General features: G+C 50.5%; 1 protein-coding gene across 2 annotated transcripts in view; it reads left to right on the top strand.

The window, feature by feature from the left end:
- The first annotated feature begins 1,256 nt into the window (after positions 1-1,256).
- Positions 1,257-24,361, top strand: part of CAPZB (capping actin protein of muscle Z-line subunit beta) — a 116,913-nt gene continuing 93,808 nt past the window's right edge. For both annotated transcript variants that reach the window (XM_079147259.1, XM_079147258.1), the window contains exon 1: positions 1,257-1,530. In XM_079147259.1, coding sequence (XP_079003385.1) covers positions 1,528-1,530 — 3 coding nt within the window. In that variant the 5' untranslated portion in view covers positions 1,257-1,527. The remainder of the gene's footprint in view (positions 1,531-24,361) is intronic.

Genomic DNA, 24,361 nt, shown 5'->3' with positions numbered 1-24,361 from the left:
GTAGGTCAGTGGAAGAGCAAGCCTAGACTGCAGGAGGCTCTGAGCTTAATCCCATGGCAACCCCCAATGAAAGCTCCACATCAGCACGGCCTGTTTTCTTCATGACTGCATCCCCTGAGCCCAGCACGGTGCCTGGCACCTAGGTGCTTGATAAATACTGACAACAACTTACCAAGAGCCACTCTCTTCCCTGAACTCTTATAATCTTGTCTATACCACTCCTATGTGCCAGTGGCTTTACACATTGTGCAAGCTTTACTTGACTGTGAGCTCATTTGTGAAGTTACCGTCCCCTCACAGGTGACCTAATTTGATCCCAAAGAGGGCGAGAAAGCCTGGGAGAGTACATAGCAGGCTTGCTTTCCAGGTCTCCTGCATTCTAAGCCAAGCTCAACAAATATTTGCTGAATGAAGAGAGGAAAAAGAAGAAGAAAAAAATTGAGTCACTGTGTGGAGTAAGGCAGTGTCATAGGGCAGAATCTCTGTAGCAAATGTAAAAGGTCGCATATGAGCTAGTATATATATATATATATATATATATATATATATATATTTTTTTTTTTTTTTTTTTTTTTTTTTTTTTTTTTTTTTGCGGTTCGGTGCTGGGGATTGAACCCAGGGCCTTGTGCTTATGAGGCAAGCACAAGCTCATATCCTGAGCTATATCCCCAGCCCCGCTAGTATTTATTGAGCCCACTTTTCTAACCTCTTTACCTGTGTCATTTTAACTACCCTGTCGCAGGCAGGGCAGGAATCTTTATGTCTTGTTCACCTCTATCATCTTTTAGTGCCTAAAACAAGGCCTGGCATGTAGTAGGTGCTCAATAAAAGGTGCGGCCCAAAGCTCTTTCATTCTGGAGACCAGGTTCAGGTGCAGTGCCGAGCTCCAGGTCCCACCAGGCCCCGCTGGTGGCAGGCCGCGGCGCGGGGATTCCATATCAGGTTCCCTCGCTGCACGCTCTCTCCGGGCTGGGCTGGGCTGGTCCGCGGTCCGCACCAGTTCCGGATCCACTGACGGCGTGAGCGCGTGCATCGGGTGGGGCGCAGAGGGACTGTCCCCTCCCAGCCTAGTGCCTTCCGCATCCTCGCCTGGGGGGTCTTGGGGCGGGCGAACACGGTCCCTGCGCCGCCCCGCGCTCTGCAACCACAGAGCTGAGGGCCGAGCGCCGCTGCAGACAGAGACCCCCACGCCCCCTGCCCCGCGCCCCGCGCCCCGCCCGCGCGGCCCCGCCCCGCCCGCAGGCCCCGCCCCGCGCGCCGGGCCGGCGCTCCGCCCCCCGCGCCGCGCTCCATACTTGGCGATCGCCGCGGCCCCGCGCGCTCATTGGCCGGGCGCTGGCGGCGTGGGGGGCGGGCCCGGGCCCGGGCCGGGGCGGGGAAGGAAGGTGGCGGCGGCCCGGCGCGGGGGGAGGGGGCGCTGACCCGGATGTTCACTCCTGGGCACCCGGGGAAGTGGAAGCGCCGGGCCCTGCTGCGGGGGGGAGAGCCACAGACGCCGGGACCGGGACCGCCGCCGCCGCCGCCGCCATGGTAAAGGCCCCTCGGGCCGCCCGCGAGCTCGCGCCCCCGGCCCCGCCGAACCCCGGCTCGGGGCGGGCGGGCTCCCGGGTGGGGGAGGGGCGGGGCCGCGGACCCCGGTGCTCTCCATCCCTCCGGCCCGGGAGCGGGCTCGGGCCGCCGGGGTGGCCGCTGGCTTTGCCGCCCCCGCGCGTGGCTGCGTCTGGAGCCCCCTCTCCCCCTCCAGATCCAGGCTAGTCTCCCCAGAGCCCAGGCTAGACCCTCCTTCCCCCGTGGGCCCGGCCAGGCACCCCCGGTGGCCCAGGCGGGCTCCTTCTACTTTCCCCCGCGGCCCGCGCCAGTCCGTCGCCGGTCCCTGCCATGGCCCAGGCCAGGCCCCCTCCCCTCACGCTCCCTTCCCTTCTCCGTGGCCTCAGCCTGTCCCCGCGACAGCCCTTCTTCAAGTGACCCGACCCTAGATTTGTTTCTCCTCCCTGCATGGTTTCTCCTCTCCTGCATGGTCCTAAGTGTGGCCCTCCCCTCCTCTGCTGGGGCCCCATAGGACCCCCACGATCAGGTTTCCCGGACGTCTCCCCACTCGCCGTAGCCTGCGTCAGTTCCCCTCCGTCCCCGGCTTACCCTCCCATCGGGGACCTGCCCCCGACCCAGGTGTCCCCTCCCCTTTACCTCCCGCGCGCCCTCTCAGCAGCCTCTTGGAAGCCGGGGAGAGTGGGGTGAACCAGGTGCCGTCCCTTCTCAGGCGCCAGGGTTGCCCCTTCTGGCGAGCGAGCCAGGAAGGGAAGGATGGGCATCTGTGTGCCCGGAAGGCAGCGCTGGGCCCTTCCCGCGGCCGCCGCCTCGGCGCCGCCAGTGCGAGAGCGCGCCCCAGCCCGAGCGGGAGCAGAGGGGTGAGGGTGGGGGAGCCCACTGATAGGGGTGAACGCACAATCCCCCTTGTGAGGCCGCAGCCCTGGGGGAGCCACCTGGCTCAGAGCTCAACATACGGCCTGGACACAATGCACCCGAGCAGGCGCAGCCTTCCTTTCCCCCTGAACTGTCAGCTTGTAAGGGTTGGAACTGCTGATTATGGAGGTGCTTCGGATCAGGTGAGCAAAACTTGAAGCAGAGAGCTAGCTTCGCTCCTGATGTTTGTTTTGGTAATGAAGGCAGGCGCTGTGTGCGTTCTAGGCCCACGAGGCTTCTCGTGGGCCCCCACAGGTAAGCCTGCCGCCTCACAGACTTTGGAACCATCTGTAGGGCAGACCCAGGTTGGAGGGCCGGAGGACTTCTGCCTCAGCCAAGGAAGACTTTGAAGAACAGACTGTCAGAACAGGCCATCCACCTGCTACATGAGGTGCCTCCTGTCCAGTGCAGGCAGATATTTGCATGTGAACTTTGTTTGGGTCCCAAATGGTTTTGAGGATCTCAGTTCCTGGTTTAATCAAATGATGTTGCTGCAGAACTAGGATGGCTAATTCAGACCAGCTAAGTTTTTTCTTGATGCTTTCCTGTATATCGATTAGAAAGGGGTGGCTCGTCCCTTGCTACAGGCTGAAACCTGGCTTATGGTGAGTGAGTCCTGCTCCCAACTTGACCAAGGAGGATTTCTCCAGGGTAGTTTTGAGTGAGGACTTTAAAAACTAATTGAAGTTTTCTAAATTGTGCTCTCAGGGCAAAAGCAAAGGAGGATGGGTGGAGTGGCCAGATGGCATGCTCAGGGCAGTATATCAGATAGGGAGGGGCAGTGGAAAGTGCCAATAATGACCCAGGAGAAGCACATGACAAGAGTTCTGGCCTTGGCTCTCACCTGACAATCTGAAAAGACTAGAAGGGGTGGAGGAGAGGGCCTACCTTGTGCCATAGACTGCTTCACCTGTATGAGCTTATTTAATCCACACCGAGTCCTCTGGGTATATGCTGTCCCCATTTTACAGGTGAAGAAGCTGAGGCTCAGCAGGAGTCATTCAGGATTGCTCAGTCAGTGGAAGAGCCACTGTTGATCAGTGAAATAACATCTGGCCACTTCTCAGCTGTTTTTTTCCCCATTGTACCAAGCTGCTTATGTGTCCAAAGATATAATGACATTCTTTAGAAACATAATAATGGGATGCTCAGATGTGGCAAGGGAGGAGCAGCATTTATGGTCTTGGGACTGTGTGCTAGATTCTTTACATAGAAATTTTATTTAATAAAGAAGTCATGTGGTCACCAGGCAATTTAGTGTGGGCCAGAACCTGAGCTCTTTGGCGGCAAGGATTTTTGTCTTGTGTTTTCCAAGGCTGTGTCCCTGGGGCCTAGTGCAGCATCTGGCAGTGAAATAGATGGTTTGGAAAGCTGGGTGCATTGGCATGTGTCTGTAATCCCAGCTAATCCCAGCTACTTGGGAGGCAGGAGGAGCACTAGTTCAAGGCCAGCCTGGGCAGCATAGCAAGATGCAAAGCCCCATCACAAAAGAAAAGAACTGACTTGAAATATGTCTGTATTTGTGAACTTAGTCACTTGGGCTTCATATTCACCTCTCTGAATAACTTGGTGTCCTGTAGGCTCTTAAGTAGTTTCTGACTGCTTATTTTTAAATTTATTCCCTCGTTGAATAATCTGGTAAATCAGTATAGGTAGTTGGGACAGGATAGAAGTGACATCAGAGGCAAATGAATTAAGACCAACTTTTTCTTTTTTACCCCCTTCACTGGGGCCGTGTGCATGTTAGGCAAGAGCTCTGCCACTGAGCTACATCCAGTCCTTAACTTTTTTTTCTTTTTCTTTTCTTTTCTTTTCTTTTTTTTTTTTCCAGTTTTGAAACAGGGTCTGGCTAAGTTGTTCAGGCTGGCCTTGAACTTGCAATCCTTCTTCCTCAACCTCCCAAGTAGCTGGGATTATAAGCATGAGCCACCAAGGCCCAGCTTTTCAGTAGGTTTGATGTTAGAAAATACATCTCAGTTTTCCATTGAGGGAAATATGAGTTTGAGAATCTGTTTTGGGGGTGAATTCCATTATTTTTTGTTGGCATCAGCCTCACTTTCCTAAAGAATGCATAGGCAAGTGGAATTTATAGGCAAATGAAATTTATTTGCATAACCTTAATAGGTAATAATCTTACCACTGTCCCTAAGTGCTTTATAGTTTCAAAGCACTTTTCCTAACATAACTCTAGCTTCTAATTTAGGAATTATTCTGCGAGCTATAATTCTGTGCTTGAGGGTAGGGCTGGGGGGACCACTCAGGAATTGTCATGCCAACCCAGAGGTGGTTTTGCCTAATAGGAACTGAAAGGAGAAACCCCTAGTATTGTTAGGAGGTTAAACATTAGAGTTGACACTAATGTATCCTGGTGGTCTTCTGGTGTGGATAAGGTACATAGTGGTATCCAGAAAGTCCTGTTTAAGCTGGACACTTTTTGGTGAAATGCCTCTGAAAGTAGCCAAGGAGCAATAGTTGGAGAATAAGGAGATGATAAGCCATGCCTTTGAAGCAGGTCCTCCTATTTATAGAGAAGTCCTATACTTTTACATTCTGTCGGGGAGGGAAGAGGACAGATGACTGATGGCCCCGGGATATCGTAGCAGGGCAGGTACCTGACCTTTCCAAATCCTGCGCATCAGACTGGGAGATCTTACTGTCGGCAAATGCAGAGGTGCGCCAGGAGGTTTCTGAAGCCCTGGGTGACGTTACTTCAGGATATGTGTGCGAAGTGGCTATTCTGTGCTGCTTATGTGCCAGCCACGCAGACGGACAAGGCTGTGCACTCACAGCTTCCATGGTGGGGGTTGATCACTACCACTCTTATGTGAAGGGGGAAAGCCCCTCGTAGTGTAACGCAAGCACATAAGCATGCGCTACCACAGGAAATAAGATAAAGTTGGGGCTCGTGCCAGGCTGCACTCCCAGGCATTTTGTGTGCCTGCTCCTGGGTCTCCCATTGTGATGGAAGTGAATTGCACACGCTCGCAGTGTCTGTCTGCGTACCTTACATGTGCTCCCACCAGCTGTGCAGTCTGCTCTCTGCCATTGACTGAGGATCTGCTGTGATTCAGGTACAGCTCAGTCCCTGTTTTACTTAACAAGGAACCTGAAGCTCCAGAGGTTGAGGGACCAGTGTGAGTGGCAGGCCTGGGATTCAGATCTGGGGCTGCTTGTTTGCTGTGCAGGACCTTGTCCCATTCCCTTGCAGCAGATCCTTCCAGTGAGGGTGGGGTTTGGAACCCTGAAGGATGGCACTGCAGGAGCACCTGTTGGGACCAGCTAAAGCAGTGCATTTCCAGACCCAGGCTTCTCAGGCTAATGTTTCCGTGTGAGGAGGTAGAGACCACCTTGGCTGCTGCTGCTTACGTACTGTGGATGCAGTGGTGAGCTTGACAGACCAGCCTGTGCACCCTCCCAGCTGCCGTGGTTGGGGGTTGATCACGTCACTGTGCTGGGTGCTTTAGCCCACGGACTCATCCTTGCAGCAGCCAGTGGGGAAGATTCAGCCTTAGGTGGGAGGCAGCATAGTATAAGAAGTTAGACTTGGAGAAGGTTAAATGAGATAGCACGTCAAATGTTACAAAATGTAATTGTATAGAGGGTAATGTAATCATCACAGTGGCAGATAAGGCGCGAAAGAGCATGTGGTTAGTCCCCCTGTAGCCAGTGGAGGAATTGGGTTTTTTGACTCCGGATCCTGACCCCTTGCCTGCACGCCTTACTGCCAGCTGAAGGCTGCTTTGAAGTGTGCTTGACTTTGGGCTGGGCCTTGAACGGAGACCTTCCTTAATTGAGTCTGATAAGTCTCCCCGTGAGCTGGCAGCATGTGCTCTTCTCAGTCCGGATGCTGTGTCTGCTGATGGAGCCTCCTTTGAGCGAAGGGTCCTTGCCCTCTTCCAGTCTTGGAAAAAGAGGAGCAAGACTGGGGCAGAGCGGATGAGCTGTGTGTGAGGAGGGGCCTGTCTGCTGCACTTTGCGCTAGCTACCTGTCACTCGGAGCTTCAGAAACCCTGGGTGAGCGAGCCGTGGAGCTGAGGGGCAGCCTCTCCTCTTGCTGCCTACCATACAGAACGTGGGCTTTGGAGGAGGGCACATCTGAACTGAGTCCGGTCTGCCGCTGGAGATGCCATCTCCCTAACCTCAGTTCCTTGATCTGCAGTGTGAGGATATCACACAGTGTGAGGAATACTGGGAAAAAGAAATTGAAAACTTTAATGCTCTTAATCCAGCCTGGCACACGTTGTGAGCAACAGTTACTACCCTGCATACTCCAGTGTAAGGGACATGTGTAGAAGGTATAGTCCCTAGCCTCTAATTCAGGAAGGGGATTGCACGATGAGCGTGAAAGTGAAGTGCAGCCGGAAGGAAGTAGTACTGGAAGAGGCTTCTGAAGGGCCATGTGCGTGCAGGTGAGGCTAGCGTTCCACCTCCTCCAGGAAGCCCTGCCACCGGCCAGTCCCCAGCCAGTTTGAGGGCCGGGCCTGAAGCCTGGGCGGAGGATTTGGGGGTGGGGGCACAGTGAGAGTCCACTCCACAAAAGCCAAGGTCAGCAGCATGGTCAGCCTTGTGAGTCTGAGGCTCACAGGGTAGACTCAGGGCAGTGGGATGCCTGAGTTGCTAAGCTAAGGAGTTTGCATTTGATCTGGGACAGTGTGGAGCCAGTGACATTTTTGACAGGGCAGGTAGAAATTTGAGGAGGCTGGCAGAGTCGTGGTATTTTAGGAAGAGTCCTTGCTGTGGTGTGCAGGAAGGACTAGGGAGGTGAAAGAGACAGGAGGGAGCAGGCTTTCTTGGGCATCAGCCTGTGAGGTTACGTGGGCCCTGGTCGCTCTGGCTGTGGGCATGGACCGGAAGGGGTGGGAAGAGATAAAGATCTGAGGCAGACCCAGGTAGAGATTTGCTACCTCTGGTCTGAGGTGCGTGCTTCTGCCCCCAGCGCTCCCCTGTGTAGACATTCTGATTGGACACTTTATCACTCACACACAGCTATTTCTGGTCAGTTTAAATCCTAGATAGTGACGCCTGCAAAGGCTTGATATCCTATTAACAACTGAATGGGGATTCCAGCCTGGCTAGCCCAGTGATCAGCCAGACGCCAGCTGGCCCGTATCTGCCCGTTTCACCACGTCCCCGAGAGCGCTAGTCTCTGGGCACACAGAAGTGCCTGAGCCCCCCAGTCTGCTGAGGGAGACCGTGGGCAGCTGTAGGAAGGGCAGGAGCTGTTTCTGCTGACTGCTTGTTAATATTCCACGCAGCGTGGTGAGACCAGTTCTCATGCCCGCCCTCTTACACAAGTCCCGACTGCGGGCTGAGCGGCCGCTGGTGACTTTTCTGTCAGGTTATTTCATGCACCTGCCGAGCAGTCAGGTACACCTCCAATTGGTCTGAGTCTTCAAGTTCAGTAGAGGAGGCAGGGAAGGAAGCCTGTCTAAATTCTGAAAGATCCAGGGACAAGTGCAGAGCCAGCGGGGCAGAGCTGCACCAGGGGACACGTGCCGGCTTCCTCTTGCTGCCACACTGCCTGTTTCTGACATCTTCAAAACCTGTGGAAAGGGGCCTTCATCTGCAGCTTTCTAGTGATCAGTTTCTATTTCCCTAGTCCTGTTCCTTCCAGGGCAGCGTCCCCAGTGGTTACCATTCACCTGCCAAAAGGAGTTGTCCTGAGGATTGAGTGAGTTCACGGGTGAGAAGTGTAGACAAACCTGGCACAGTGTGAATGTGAGCAGAGGGTCCTTACTAACATGGGGAGCCCTGGCTTGTGTTTGATTTAATGTCCCTGCAGCCTGGGAGGCAGGTGCTGGCCCTTGGTGCCCTCTGGAGGTGGAGCCCCTGGCCCAAGGCTGGCAGTCTCGGGGTTAGTCTGGTTGAGCCGGACTGGTGAAGGACCCAGTCCAGTGTTTTCTGGACTCAAAATTCTTATTTATTTATTTATAGTTGTAGATGGACAGCATGCCTTTATTTTGTTTATTTTTATGTGGTGCTAAGGATCGAGCCCAGTGCCTCACCTGGGCTAAGGCAAGTGCTCTGCCACTACAACCCCAGCCCATCTGGACTCAAAATCCTTACCACAGTGTAGGTTATAGTCTGTTGTTACCACTGGCTCTGAACTTCTGCTTGAGCTGCTCTGTGAAGCTTCCTCTTGTGCTGAGCTCCCAGAACCCTTCTGAGTTAGGATCTGCTCTGAAACTTTTATCTGATTTCATAGTACTGGTCTTATGAACAAGAGAATCCAGACATTAAATTTTGAATTGAAGTATCTTTAAAAGCAGAGCCCATGTATCACTGAAGGACAGGACACATACTGGGAAGAGTCCTCAGTTTCATCAGTTTGGGAACATCATAACAGGGTATTTGCTGGAACTAAGATGGCTGGGATGTTGCCAGGCGCGTAGTCTTGTGGGACCATCATGGTGTATATAGTTGTCCTTGAGGAGTTGTCGTTATGTGGCATGCGTCTACTGTAAAGATTTGAAAAGATGCTTCTGCTTCTGCCCTTTGTTCAGGGGCAAATGCACGGCAAGCAGCTTCCAGTTAGAACGGAGCCAGTGGCACTTCCTGGTGGTCCCGAACACCCCTTTCCCTTCTCAGCTGTAGTTGTAAGTGGCAGGTAGAGAGGTCAGGTCCGCCTTGCTCCTGTTGTGCAGCTTCCTGCGTTGCAGTTTTGTGCTCAGAAACTGGGAGGAGGAACTTTTGTTTGCCACACCCTCTGGTGAAAAGTAGAATCTTAGGGCAGTATGGCCGCTGAAGGACCCCTTTGTGATTTCTGCCTGACCCATCTCCAGTTTGTTTTTGTCAGTCCTTTGCTTCTCTTATTGCTTGGTGACCTTGGTCAGGCTTGGGCCAGGTTGCCCTTTAGAGGATTTCAGACATGAGCTGTCATGGCTCCCACCTTGTGCGCCCTGAAGACAGCACTGCAGCTGAAATCTCTCCAAGGCGCAGTGGGTGCAGACTTCTGGTTGCCTTGTGACTTGAGACCTCTGAATTTGTCTCGAGGAGTGTACTGGCACTGGTGATTGCCTTAAAACAGCAGCCTTCCTTCCACGGGTGACTCACGTTCACCTTTGGAGTCTCTGTTGGTCACAGCAGTGTCTGCTTCCTCTGCCAGGGGTGCCTACAGTCATCTCCTGTTCTCTCAGCCCCAGCCCTGGGTGGTCTGTTTCCTCCATTTGCAGAAGAGAAAACCAGAGCTCAGAAAGGTGTACCAACTTGCAAAGGGTGCCAGCTAGGTAGTGGCACTTACCTTGTAGGCTGTCCTCAGAAGCTCATGCTGATTGAATTCTGCTGTCCCAGTGTCACAGAGCTGCTTATTTATAGATCAGGAAACTGTGACCAAGAGGTTTCCCTGGAAGTTCAACCACAGTGGCTGAAGAAGTCTGGATTTGGTTTGGAAGCTTGTTTTGATTCAGGTGGTTCAGTTGGAACTTGGTGAGCTGCAGTGTTTCAAAAGACACCTGCTGTGTGAAAGCATTGGCTGGGTCTTGGCCTCCCACCAGCAGGGGCGTACTTGGCAGTGCAGCAGGACAGGTCTTTGCACAGGAGTGTCAGCATCCCTAGCTTTTGCCTGTGATATGAGTGCCAGCAGGTTGTGTAGTTGTTGTGATAACCCCTCGTTTGAGGACTGTAGGTTGGCAAAGCCTTGCAGGGTTCCCCATCTCCGTCCTAGGCAGCTAGTAAGATGCAGCAGGGCCTCTGACGGGAGAGACACTTGGCTGTTTTAATACTTACTGACCTCAGGCAGTTGGAGGTGTTCCTTGTTCTGCCTGGTAGGTTTCTTATCATTGGGAGGGAAGTTAAATGATGAATTCCTCGCTCAGAGTTGTGAGTGATGTAGCAGTGGCCAGTGTCCTTGGCACAAGCCATGAGCCCCACTTCCCGTATTAGGTTGAACCGTGTGGAATTGCCATTTTTGTAGGTCAAAAATGTGTATATCGTGTGGTTTGACCTACAATAGATCAAATACTCGGGCAAGTGATTTTAGTGTGAACCATTGCAACATCCATATGTCCTTTTGGGACTGAGTGGTCCGCCAAACGTGGCTTTTCATGAGGTCAGACTAGTCATAGTGTCAGACTTGGTAGGACAGAGGAGCTGGGCAGGGTCTGCCCCAGAGATGAGGCCACTCCCGGTTCAAAGGACAGTGTCAGTGGGCCTGAGCGGGTCGGAGCTGTGCGGAGAACAGTGGGCCTGAGAGCGGCTGACGGGGTGGGGTGCTGAGCACTTGGCCTGAAGTCACGTGGCCAACCGCTCTGGAGTCCCTGAGTGATCCCAGGCAGTCTTGATTCCTGAGTCGAGGGCAGTGGAGGGAAGAGCTGGAACCGGAGAGCCTGGGATGAGTTCTGAACCATGCAGACTTGACTTGACTTTCTTTCATTCTTTCCTGGTCTCCTTGGTCATGAAATGGTAAGAATAAAAGTAGCAGTCGCTGTCTGGGGCTGTATCTCGGTGGTGGAGCGCTTGCCTGAGTGGGGTCCTGGGTTCACCCCAGCACCACACACAAAAGAATCTATTTCTGATGAGTTTTATGAGGACTGAACAAATTAATACATGTAAAACCAGATTTGTGGGCTGGGGATATAGCTCGTTTGGTAGAGTTCTTGCCTGTCAAGCACAAGGCCCTGGGCTCAATCCCCAGCACTGTCAAAAAAAAGGTTCTTAAAAAAAAAAAAAAAAAAAAAAAAGGTCTATAAAACCAGATTTGTGGTATTATTAGCTATCATTATTAACATTGATAATAGCACTATGTTATTATCAGTGACATAGACTCTGAGCTTGGTATTAGCGCCAAAAGGGCTTCACATGTGAACGCTCCTTTGCTCTGTGCTGGAGGGAGTTTGCCCTAACACTGATGCTGTGTGTCCGAGAGGTGAACCACAAGCCCTCACTAGCATTGTGGAGCATGTGGCTGCCGCTTCAGGAACAAGCTGTTTGAAATGGGACTTTTGTCCTAGGTGATAAAACAAGCCACTCTTTTTGGAAAATGGCTTTAATTTTTTAATTCTCCAAGAGCAAGTGGCCAACCTTGGTGTGCCAGTTGCATTTGGTACCCAGAGCCTTTGAGGGGACCAAGGCGTAGTGCTTATGGGGGGTCTTTGTCAGCCCCTCCCCCACGCAGGGACAGTGCTTACTTTCAGGTGCGTTTTCTCCCCCTTCGGAAGGTGGCAGGTTTTCACAGGTGCTCTTGGCTTCTGGCCTGTGTTGCATTTGTCCGCTGTCACAGACAGGCTTCCCTGCCTCGGGTTTTGCTTTCATGTCGTGGACATGTGTTGATTTTAAGTCATGTAAAGGATAAAGGAGGACAGATAAGCCCTGGTCACTGTGGCTCCCAAGAAGGGCCACATAGTCAAGTCCTGCATCTTGGTACAGGGAGCTCAGAGTGCTTATGGGGCTTGGATTTTGCTCCAGCATCTCTAAGGAAAGAAGAATAGGGGAAATGATTTCCAAGCCTCAGATGATGGTCTGTGCATTGGAACGATGCTGCTGAATACTGAGCGCCCACCGGGCCTCAGCTCACCTGCCCAGTGCCCTGCTCTGTGCACTGTAGCCTTTTACACGCACTGAATTCTCCTCAGTGTGGGATCCTGTGAATTTAGGATTTTATCTTATGAATTTAGGAAATTAGAAATTCTCTAAATTTGTACATTTTATGTAAATTGCTAGTAAGTGGCAGTCAGAATTTGAACCCAGCTGCTCTGACTTTAAAGCCTTCCCCAATCTCTGCCATGGGATGGAATTATGCTGCTCTCCCAGGACACAGGGCTTGTCCAAGAACCCACTGTAACCCCTAGAGCAGCTGGGGGTTAGGGTCTAACCCTGTAGAAACTGTATTCTGCATTCTCTGGTCATCTATTTTGCCACAGAAGCTCAGGACAGTTGAAAGCTCATCTTGGAACGTGCCTCCCCAGTGACACATGGAAAGACCACATTTTCCAACATGGTGTTGTGAGAGAGCTTCGTGGCTCTTGGTTTGACCGGTCCAGGATGACAGTGGCTGAGATAAAAGAAAATCTAGGACAGGCCTGCCAGGTCCTGTGACCCGGTAGCGCCTCATTTGTAGTGGTGCACCAGGGCGGCAGGGGCTGCAGGGAAAACACTCTGGACAACATGGACGTCCGCAGTGGCTGAAGGCATGCTGCACAGGGTATGGGCAGCCAGCGAGCTGAGAATTGAAGCCCAGCAGCAGTGCGAGAAGCATCGGCGACGGTGTTGGGCAGAGCAGAATAAGCAGGCGGCCTGTATTCTGCGAGACGTGCCTGTTAGGAAGGCCGGCCTCGGTGTCGTGAGGATTGAACAGGTGGGGCTGTGGCGGCGGCCTATCAGAGCTGTGTCCCTGTCCCCTTCTTTTGAGCTCCTTCCTTGAGCTGAGCCCTCGGAGTGGGATGGGGACTAAAGGGCATCAGCGTTCTTCTCTCCACTCACTCCTCCTGGTCACTTTGCCCTCGCAGGGACCCCCAGCCTCTGCCTCTCCTGTCCTCAGGGCCCTCTGAGCTGGCCTCTCCCTCCCCTCGCTCGCTTCGCTTCTGTATCTGGCTCCCTGTTCTGGTCAAGTTGAGAGGGCTCCCTGCCTGTAGGATGGCCTGTGCTAAGGCGAGCTTCATGGTTTTGCCCTGTCCATCTCTGTGTCACAACTGCCCCCGATTGCCCGCGCTCCCTGGAGATGTAACCCAGGTACCCTGCCACCAAGCCACACCCCCAGTCCTGGTCACAGTGTCTGTATCATCTGATTAGTGCATCGCCTGGTTTGTTTTCTGCGTTTTTTTATGCATGATGTTGGGGGTTACTAGGGATCAAACTCAGGGGTACTGTGCCACTGAGCTACATCTTCAGCCCTTTTTAATTTTTGATTTTGGGACAGGATCCCACTAAGTTGCTGAGGCTGGCCTCAAGCTTGTAATCCTCGCGCCTCAACTCCTGGGATTGCAGGCAGGGGCCTCTGCTCCCGGCAGTGTGGCCTGTTTTATTTGTGCTTCTGTTTGAGGCTGCCTTATTTAATATATGTTGTTGACGAATTAATATGGAACTCATGGACAACACGCTATAACTGACACCTGAGCGAAGCAAGTATTTCCCTTGGTTTTTTTAAATTTTATTTTTACTTGACGCATGATAATTGTACAAATTTATGGGTTCAATGTTTTGATGAATGTATACATCGTATAATTATCAAATCAGGGTGATTAGCATGCCCATCACCTTAAACATTCATTTTTTTTTCTTTAAAAATATTTTTAGTTGTTGGAGCTGAAGAAAAATATTTTTAGTTGTAGATGGACGTAATACCTTTAGTTTATTTATTCATTTTATGTGGTGCTGAGGATCGAACCCAGTGCCTGACTCGTGCTACACAAGTGCTCTACCACTGAGCCACGATCCCAGCCCAAAGCAAGTGTTTTCGAAATGAGTCATATCACAGCCTTTTTGTGCTTGGGGATAGTAGGCAGCTTTTTAGAACTAGGCTTTGGGGGCTTTTTAAATAACAAAATCAACAAAAACTGGAAAAGTGCACACTAATATAGACCATGGCAAGGGCGCCCGTTCACAGTGAAAGAGCCGTGGGGAGAGTTTAGCAGCACCTCCTCATCCTAGCCGGGAGTGTGGGTGTGGGCGGCTCAGGTTCTGGTGCTCTGTGCACGTCGGTGGATGGCCATCGAGTATCAGGAAAACAGTGCACCTTCCATGTCTGGGTACTATGGACCCAGCCAGCTGCAGATCAGAAGTTTTTAAAGAGGGCCGGGGTTGCGGTCTGGTGGAGCGCTTGTCTGGCCTGTGTGAGACCCAGGGTTCGATCCTCAGCACTGCATGTAAATAAATAAAAAATAAAGATCCACTGACCACTTGAAAATTTAAAGAAGGTTTGGGGAAGTATTGCGTCCGTACTGAACACATGCAAACTTTTTTGAGCATTATTTCCTAGGTGCTATAACCATTTGCATATCATAGACATTATATTAGGTATCATAGGTAATCTAGAGCTGACTTGCAGGACACAGGAGGTAGTGTATAGGCTATGTGCAAATACCAACCGTATTATATAAAGGACAGGCATCTGCAGAGTTAGTATCTATGAGGGGCGGGTGGGATGGAGTGGAGAGGTGGGTGGTTCTGGAACTGATCCCCCTTGGATACTGAGGGATGACTATTGGTTTTGGAGTTAAAAATAAGTTGTATCAAGTAGGCGAATTTGGAAATGCAGAATCTGCACATAACAAGTGCCCGGAAGCCTGTCAGGTACCTTCACAGGTGGAGGACTTACAGTGAAGGGGCCATAGGCCTAAGATTTAAATATGGCTCCTCCGCGCGTTGACTGGTGTTTTGCGGGGAGAGGCTGAGGGGAGCTTTCTAAGGAAATGAGTGACTCTTGCTCAAACGATGTCTGGGGAGTCACTTTCCTCCTGTCTTCCAGCAGCCCAGCACTCCTCCCTGCAGGTGTGGTCCGGCCCCATGTGGCCACGAGGACCGAGGTGTCCCTGGTGGTCTTGTATGAGGGCTCATTCTCCGGGAGGTCCTGCCCTGCTGCTTCTCAAGCTCCAGCTGCCATGATCTGATGCAGGCACACATGAGGAGGGCTCGTGGGTGTCACAGAACAGTCCTGGTAATCTGGGCTTGTGAACCGAGAGGCTTCGAGGGGAACTTCTGGCCTCTCCGTAAGGGCTTTTAAAGGAAGCATGCAGCAAGATAGTCTGCTTGTGACATCTGAGTCACCGAGGCCAGGGAATGGGTCAGACTCTACAACTGGCTCAGACTTTGCAGTCAGAGGGAACCATCTTGACGGCAGCCTTGAGGTGGGGCAGGGGGCACCTGGGACCCAGGACACGGCTCCCCAGACCACTGAAGTATGATCTGCAGAATTTTGGACCTTAGCACTTGGGGTGCCAAGACTGTTGACTTAGGCTGCATAAGCTTTGGCAGAGGAGGGGCAGGCGCATCCATGATAGGCTGCCCAGTGTCCTTGCCATTGGGGCGAGGCTCCGCCCCTCTTGCTCCCCTCTCCTCCCTTTTCTTTTTCCTTTTTTAATTCCTTGCTTTAGCCTACTGCTGGAGCAAACCCAGAAAGTCGCAGGCCTTTCTTTCCGCCTTGGCCACTTCCCAGCACAGTGTTTGCTGGATTGGTGTGCTCCCTTTATTTAATGTTTTCCTTTAAATTGGCTTGATCCTAACACCACAATCGACTGTAGCCTCTTCCTAAGCAGAAACATCTGCAGAATCACATGTTTAATGTGCCAGTTATAGTTTTTGTGTACATATTAAAAATAGGGAATGATGAGCTTCGTTTATCCATGTCCCCTCTGAAACCTCTCTGAAACCCCAGCTGTCTCTGCACAACCTACCCTGGATATGCTGCAGGGGTACAGAGTGCACTGTACAGGGGTCTGGAGTTGGTGTCTCATGTGATCCTGAACTGTCCCACATGTGAGCCCCAGGGTCCTTCCAGGCTCGAGAATTACAGGATGCTATTCAGTGGCCCCTTTGTGGTTCCTGTGTTGCTCTGACAGCATCTGGGTTGTGAGGGCCTTCAAAATTCTGACCTGGATGCGTAATTCATTGCTCAAAAAGTAAGAGATTTAAGACTACTGCAGATCAGGCTGGATGGGGTGGCGCACACCTGTGATCTCAGCGACTTGGGAGGCTGGGGCAGGAGTACAAGTTCAAGGCCAGCCTCAGCAACTTAGCAAGCCCTCAGTGACTTAGTGAGAATCTGTCTCAAAATACAAAGGGCGGGGGGTGCAGCTCAGTGGTGGAAAGCACCCCTGAATTTAGTCCCCAGGACTGTCCCTCTCCCCCCAGACTGCAGCTCAGGAGCAGTTTGTCTGCACACGTGCTTCATGTTTTTATTTGGGTTTCGGCCCTCACCACTTATTGGCCAGCAGCTTGGTCCGATGTAGAGAGGGAGTGGGGCCAGGCAGACCCTGAATCTCTGCCCCCCTCTGGCTCCTCCTCCTACCATGGGGGAGGGAAGACCCTCCTGAAAGGGCTGCTGGTGGTCAGGAGCTCAGATCTGCCGAGCCTGATGTGGACCCACCTGGCCCCCAAGCCTGGATGATATGGTTGCTGTTGCCTCTGTCCCAGCAACTAGACTGTCCTTGGACAAAGGTGTCAACCATGGCTTCTGGAGCCGGAGAGCCTGGGTTAAAATTCTGGCCTCTCCACTTTTAGCTGTGTAGACTTGGTTTTGGCTCTCTGGCATGGGTTCCTCATGCTCAGTTAGGTGAGCAGGTAAAATGCCCATCATGGTAACCCAGCATGTATCTCCACACCTGTTGGTTTTATCATTATTAATGAGAGAATAATGAGTAGTAGCACTCAGGATGTAATAAAGTACAGAATAAATGATAGCTCTCCCCCCCCAACATGGTACCCAAAGCCCAGGTCAGGAAGTATTGGCTTCTGACCAGAGCAGATTCCAAAAATATATACGTTGTCTTTGTGCCTTTGGGCTCTTATAACAGAACACCTTAGATTGAATAATTTTTATATAGCAGAAATGTATTGCTCTCAGTTGAGGCTGGAAGTCCAGAATCAAGGTGTCAGCCGATTCGGGGCCGCTGCCTCATAGCTGGCGCTTTGTCCTCAGAGAATGGAAGGGTACAAAGGAGTTGGGGTGTTCCCTCTTACAAGGTTGTTAATCCTGCTCATGTGGGAGGAGCCCATGTGGCTCTTTATCTCCCAAGACCCCGCCTCTAAATTTATATGGGGGGGTTCAGATTTAATGTGGATTTTAGGGAGATAGCAATGTTCAGACCATAGAAGACTTAAACATTGTATTAAGAAAAATCTCCTGACCTTGTTCCTCCCTTCATATTGTCTACCTCGGCCACCCCAAATCCCTAGAGGACCACTATCAATATGTCTAGGGTCATTTTTTTGGTAGGGGGATACTGGGGATTGAACTCAGGGGCACCCAACCACTGAGTCACATCCCCAGCACTATTTTGTATTTTATTTAGAGACAGGGTCTCACTAAGTTACTTAGCACCTTGCTTTTGCGAAGGCTGGCTTTGAACTCACGATCCTCCTGCCACAGCCTCCTGAGCCTCTGGGATCGTAGGTGTGTGCCACTGCTCCTGACTCTAGGGTCATTTTTATGTTTATTTTTAAACATTTTGCTTGTCATTTAGTATAATAATGACCCTATAAATTTTCCCTTGTTATTTTGCTTATTAAGGTATTATGTAATAAAATCTACTAGTTTTTAAGTGTCCAATTTGATGAATTCATTAATAACACATAGCTGCCACCATAATCAAGTTATAGAATAATTCCCTTGCCCTTAAACATTCCCCGTTGCCCCCTGCAGTGGCACACACCTGTGAACCCAGCTACTTGGGAGGCTGAGGCAGGAGGGTGGCAAGTTGGCCAGTCTGGGCTACTTCATGAGAACCTGTCTCAAAATAAAAAGAGCTGTGTGTGGCTCAGGAGTAGTGTGTTGGCCTCCTTTAGCATCCTTGGGGCCCTGGGTTTGACCTCAGGTGCTGCTAGAGAAGACGACAAGCCTTGGGCCCCTGCACTTGCTGCACCCCCGACCCGGTCCTTGACAGCCCTGTTCTGCTCTGTCACTGTATTGCTGTTTTATGCTTCATCTAGCAGAACCACATAGCGTGTGGTCCTTTGTCTGCCTCCCTCCGTCCCTCCCTCCCTCTTTCTTTTTTCTTTCGTGCAGGGGTTGAACTAGGACACTGCCACTAAGCTGCATCCTCAGCCTGTTTGAGACAGTCTCACTAAGTTGCCTAGGCTGTCGTCGAACTTGTCGTCCTCCTGCCTCCGGGTGACTGGGATCGTAGGCATGCACCACTGTGCCTGACTCTTCCATTTTGCCTGAGTTCTTTCAGATTCAAGTGTTAATATTTTTTTTAACTGTGTTTGCTTTTTAATTGATACATAACCATTGTAATTACGGGAGTGCCCTGTGATGGTTCCGTCCAGTGTGCCTCCTGTAATGGTCATGTCAGGGAGCACATCTGCCTCCTCAAACATGCATCATTTCTTTTTGTTGAAAACATTCAGAATTCTTTCTAGCTTTTTCAAAATTTGTAGTATATTATCAATAGTCACCCTACTAATACCAGAACTTACTTCTTTACCTGACTCTAACTTAGAACCTATTGACCAGTCTTTCCCCATCACCCCCCCCATATTCTCCAGGTATTAATGCTTTGTTCCTTTTTATTGTGTAAAAAGTCCTGTATGGTATTTCATGGTCTATCTCTTACCAGTTGATGGACATCTGTTCATTCACCAGTTGATGAATATTTGTGTTGATTCCATTTTTAGGATATTGTGAATAACTTGGCTATAAATCTCCATGGTTAAGTTTTGTGTGGGCATGGATTGTTTTTTCTTTCCTCATCTCTTCAGGCGTTAACAAGCAAATATAAATGAATTCTGTCTCCTCTTGTTTTGGATAGAGTGAAATATGCCCCTGCCTCTTCACCTTCTGCCCTTAAAGGGCCTCATTACCGTATGAGAAGATGCATATAAATTGTGTATTTTAGTGACAGGAGTCAAGGTGCTAAGTGGCCAAGTGACCTTCTGGCTCCAGGAGGGGGTGCCAGCCTGCTGGGACCCCAGAGAAAGGGGGTGCCGGTGGACATGGTGGCCTTGTGTCCTGGCAGCAAGCCTTGTTTCTGTGTCACGTTCTAGCCAACAGGGTTTCTTGCCTTTCAGGCCATAAAGGGTGAGGATGAAGCTTTAGGTGGGATGTAAAAGCATTCTGGCGTCAGGATTCCGTTGTGGAGGAAATGAGCTTGTGTCCAACTTCTAGGAAGCCACGTCCTGCTGCAGAAGCACAGGTGCCTTGTGGAGGTACGAGACCCAGCCTTTCAGGTTCTTTGATGGCAGCAGGTCTTGGTGAGAGTGGTCGCCCTGGTTAAGTGTTCAGTTTGCCAGTGTGGAGAATAGCAGTGCAAGGACTGACTGCTGGGGACACGTCAGTGTCATTTAACTCACCCATCCCCAGTCCCCATGGCCTTCTAGACCTCAGCCAGTCTCCAGTTGTGCCTTGTTTTGAACTTTCTGAGGGAGGTTGAACCTGGCAAGAAAATGCAGTTTTGCATCAAAATAGAAGGCCCGCAGGGTCTGAGCATTCTTGTAGGACTGCTAATGAGCAGTAGGATTTCGGAAACCAAATCTGTTGTTCTGAGAATTTCAGCAGGCAGAGTGGCAGTACCCCTGAGATCCCAGGTGACTTGAGCGGCTGAGGCAGGAGTATCAGAAGTTCAAGGCCAGCCTGGGCAACTCAGCGAGACCCTGTCTCAGAATAAAAATTAGAAAGAGCTGGGAATGTGACTCAGAGGTAGAGTGCACTTGAATTCAGTTCCCTGTGCCGGGGGGGCGGGGGTCCGTGCTGTGTAGTCTTCTTCCCTCACCTGCAGCTGTGCTGCACGTGCTCCCTGTCTCTACTTTGTGATAGCCTCATGTGGCCCTTGAGCCCTTAAAGTGGAGTTCATGTGATTGAGAAACTGAAGATTTAATATTATTTAAACCTTTTTTTTACTTTTCAATACTGGGGCTTGAACCCAGGGCCTCCTGCATGCCAGGTGAGTGTACTAACACTGACCTACACCCCAGACATTTTTTTACATTTTGGAACAAGGTCTAAGTTGCTGGGGCTGACCTGCAACTTGCAGTCCTCCTGCCTCAGCCTCCGAAGTAGCTGGAACTATAGGCATTGTGTTCGGCCTTAAAGTGGACCTGTTTTAATTATTCTTAAGCAGATTAGGCAAATAGCTGACTGTTGTTTTCCACTGTAGTGTTTTATGTCCCATGCACTTCATGGGTCCTGCTCTATATGAAGCACCTCAGTAACTGCATCCCGGAGAAGCAGGAGGTACCGGCATACTTGCCCTCCTCAGGCCTCAGTTTCCCTCGCTGTAATGAGGATATTGGACTAGGTGGGCTTTTTAAAGACTTCTTGTACATTAATTTTTCTGTTGTTGCCCTTGCTGGAACTAACAGTCATAGCATTTATTTATTGATTGCCCTGCATGCCCTGAGAAGTACTCAAGGCACTAAGTAAACCATTAGCTCATTTAAATATACTAATTTAATCTTCATTCATCCTAATGATCTAGGCATTATCCTAATTTTATAGATGAGAAAAACTGGGGCTCAGTGAGGTTGTGTTTTTCTTGTGATGTTCGCAGTTGACTGTCAAGTTCAGATTTCCGCTCAGGTTGCCTCGTTCCAAGCTCATCTTCAGTTAAGTCTTTCTTTAGCCAGTGAGTATTGAAAAAATAGATTGTTCCCTTAAGCATTTAAAACTTTTCTTTTAAGTAAAAGTTCACTCGGGTTTTTTATTAAAAGCAGACTGACGACCCAGGTACCTAAGCTGGGGGTCAGTGGCCCTGAGGGTTTGGGATCAGGCATGAGGTGAGCAGCAGGCCAGCTCACCTGACGAGCTCACGGCCTGCAGTTTCCATGGAGGGCCTGCTCTGGAAGACATGCCCCAGCCGCCATGTCCCCTGGTGCCCTTGCCCACTCAGATGGGGTGAAGCTGGGCTTCTGTCAGGAGCTCCGGGGGTTGGGGGAGGCTGAAGGAAGGAAGAGGCAACACTTGATCTCATGGCCTTCTCTTGATCCCCACACGCCCAAAGCAGCAGAGAGCAGGGCAAAGCTGGCTGATTTGGAGCCTGAGTGTCGACTCTACTACCTGCTTACTGGCTGGGGGACCTTCCTGCAAGTCACCTCACCTCTGAGCCCCTGGGGATTCATTCTCACATCCACTCTGGAGACTCGTGCTGTGCTGGGGCCCAGGAGTAAAAGCAAGTGCTGCCTGTGGAAGCTTCCTTGGTCAGTCCAGTGTCAAGTGGTCTACCTCCTGGGGCTGGTTTTGTTTTGTTTTGTAGTTGTAGATGGACAGAGTGCCTTTATTTTATTCATTTGTTTTTATGTGGTGCTAAGGTTCAAACCCAGTGCCCCCAGGTACTAGGCAAGTGCTCTGCCACTGAGCCACAACCCCAGCCCTTCCCTGGGCTGTTTTGAAGAAAGAATGAGGTAAAGGCCAATATAGCTCCTCGTGCTCCACTCCAGAAAGACCAGCGGTGCAGTTCAGATTATATGCTGTGCAAATTCAGGACTCTGTAGACATGTGGCCATCAGCAGGTCTTTAGTTGGGGTCTTTGGCTGCCTGCAGATGGCTGTAGAGGCTTTCCTGAAGGAGTCGGACTGTCCTGAAGCAGCACGCCCGTGCCTGAGAAGAAGGGTGTCTGGCTGGTGGATGAAGCTCCTGCCTGGTGCTCAGCCAGGTGTGGGTCTCGAAGGCGCTGGTGTTTCTCCTGCCCCTTTCCTTTTTCGGATGAACTCTGCCACTTGGGACTGTAAAGTAGGGCCTGGGAGGCTGAGCAAGGGGTGGTAGGGAGCTTAAAAATAAATCAGTCAACGTAGGTCTTCTATTTTCTCTCTTTAAAAATGCTCTAATTTCCTTATAGTTTATCTGAGTACAAAAGTACTTAGCAGGGTGCGGTGGCACACACCTGTAATCCTAGCAGCTCTGGAGGCTGAGGCAGGAGGACCACAAGTTCAAAGCCAGCCGTAGCAACTTATCCAGGCCCTAAGCCAACTTAGTGAGACCTTGTCTCTAGACAGAATTCAAAAAAGGGCTGGAGTACAAAAAAAAGAAATACTGGTTCTATTTATTTGATTTTTTCCCCCCAGTATTGGAGACTGAGCCCAGGGCACTTCACTACTGAATTACGGTCCCATCCTTTTTCATTTTTTATTTTAGACAGGGCCTTGCTAAGTTCCCAAGCTGCTCTGGAGTGTGCAGTCCTCCTGCCTCAGCCTCCTGAGTCACTGGGATTACAGGCATGTCCACCATGCCCAGCATATACTTATCCCTTGTAAACAACATAGAAATGTGTAACTTGGAAAGTGAAGGACTACCCCCACCCCCTGTTCTGCCAGAGAGATTGCTAAGTGTCTGCTACACGTCTTCGTCCAGATGTTTTCTGTGCATGTGCTGATACTGTAAGGAGCGTCGTCCATACAGATGTTTACTCAGCCTGCTCTTCAGTGCCCCTTCCTCTCCTCCTCTAAGCCCTTGTTCTGGGCACCAGGAATCAGGGTCCTTCGTTAACAAATTAGTCTTGTCCCAGGGCCAGAGGGGAAGTGAACTTCCTCTAAGATGCTTGCTTGGGAGAGCAGGATCTGGTGGAAGATTGAGGGAGGCCTTTGGAAGAGCAGGCAGCAGTGAGAGGGAAATCAGTGGGGTAGAACTTTCCGGATCGCACCCTCCACAGGCTGCTCTGCGGGACTTGGTGTGCTGGCTCTTCTGCCCTGCTGAAGGGGTTCTCCCTTGGGATCTGTGGCACGGAGGTGCCACCTCCACCTTGTAGTCAATGAGCTGTGCCTTTCAAATTGGGCTCAACTACTGTGTGATGAAACTGACTTAAATTGGCTGTTTTTTCTATCAGCTACTTTAAATCCTTTTAGCAGGATTTCCCTACTTTTTTGGATTACAAAATTCTAAGGATGACTTTTAGACTGATTGTGTGCCCATGTGTGTGAGAATTATATTAAAGACTGGTGGTGATACAGAAAATTCTGTGAAGGCCTGAGGTTATCAGAACTATTTTAATTATAAAAATACTAGGTTGAACCATGTGAAATTGCCACTTTTGTAGCCATAAATGGTTGACCATTGGCAATTTCATATGGTTCAGCTTGTGGTTCATTATGGAAATGTTTGGGTCATGGAAGGGAAAAAAAAATCACTTGTAGCAGTTTGCTATTTTACAACTCCTTTCTTTTCTCATGTACGTGTGGTTTTTGGTTAGTTATGGCCATGGGCTATATCTAATTCCTTGTCTTTCTTTTAAACGTTAACGTTGCCTGAGACTTGAGCACGTTGTTAGAATCCTTCCTAGCCATCTCTCCTAACTCAGGGTGGGATAGGGCAGCCAGTCCCCTGGTGTCCGACCTTGAGGCTGTCTCCAGTGTGCTCCGCTGTGAACAGTTTTTCAGTGACTGTGGTTTTTTATGCAGTTTTCTCTATCTTTGGATTTTTTTCCTAGGGTAGATTAATAGGAGTAGCATTGTATGTCAGAGTCTGAACCCTTTTCCAGCTCTTGACCAATATGGTTTCCAAGTGCCAGGCCCGTTTGCAAGGCTCCTTGCAGCGTGTCAGCTCACTGCTGCTGTGTCCACATAGGATGTTTTTTCCCTAAGCAGCAAATGATACCTTGTTTCTCATTTTTTATGTTTGGTTAGCAAGATTGGGTATTTTGGTTCACTAGTTGTGCTCAGTGTCATAGCCCCCCACCTTTAAGCCACGTGTGTATTTAGGCTCCTACCAAATTAGGAACTAAAGGAACACTATAAAAAAGAGCTCCCGAGCTGGGTGCACGCAAACCTGTAATCCCAGCGATTTGGGAGGCTGAGGCAGGAGGATCACAAATTTGAGGCTAGCCTCAGCGATTTAGTAAAATCCTCAGCAACTTAGTGAGACCCTGTCTCAAAAAATCAGAACTGGGGATGTGGCTCAGTGTTAGAGCACCCTTGGCCTCAATCCCCTGTACCCAAAACAAAAGAACCACTTAAGTGAGCAGGAAGGATTGCACAATGCCTTCTGGGTGCAGTTGCTTGGGGAATGAGAGGTGCCTAATGAGTGCAGATCAAGGCTGAAGCCTGTGCTGGGGGCCTCGTCAGTAGTCCCTGGGGCTTGCTGTGATTTCTGCGCCTTCCACTTTCAACTGTTCATGAATTTGGCTGCAATTCGGTCACATTACAGTATGACTGAGGGCCTAATCAGCCATAAACCTCAGGAAATTCAAAAATTAAGAGCCCATTAATCCCAGCACCCCTCCCTTTGTGGGTGGCTCTGATTCCCCTTTGGTTTGTTTGACTTTCCTGCTGAGTTTTTTTCTGACAAGATTTGGGTAGAGGGACAGCGTTTTGCTGGAACTTCCTG

This window comes from Sciurus vulgaris (genome assembly GCF_902686455.1).
Source record: "Sciurus vulgaris genome assembly, chromosome: 1".
NCBI classification, from domain to species: domain Eukaryota; kingdom Metazoa; phylum Chordata; class Mammalia; order Rodentia; family Sciuridae; genus Sciurus; species Sciurus vulgaris.
The sequence above is the reverse complement of the archived record's forward strand: the minus strand, read 5'-3'. Positions and strand labels throughout refer to the sequence as shown.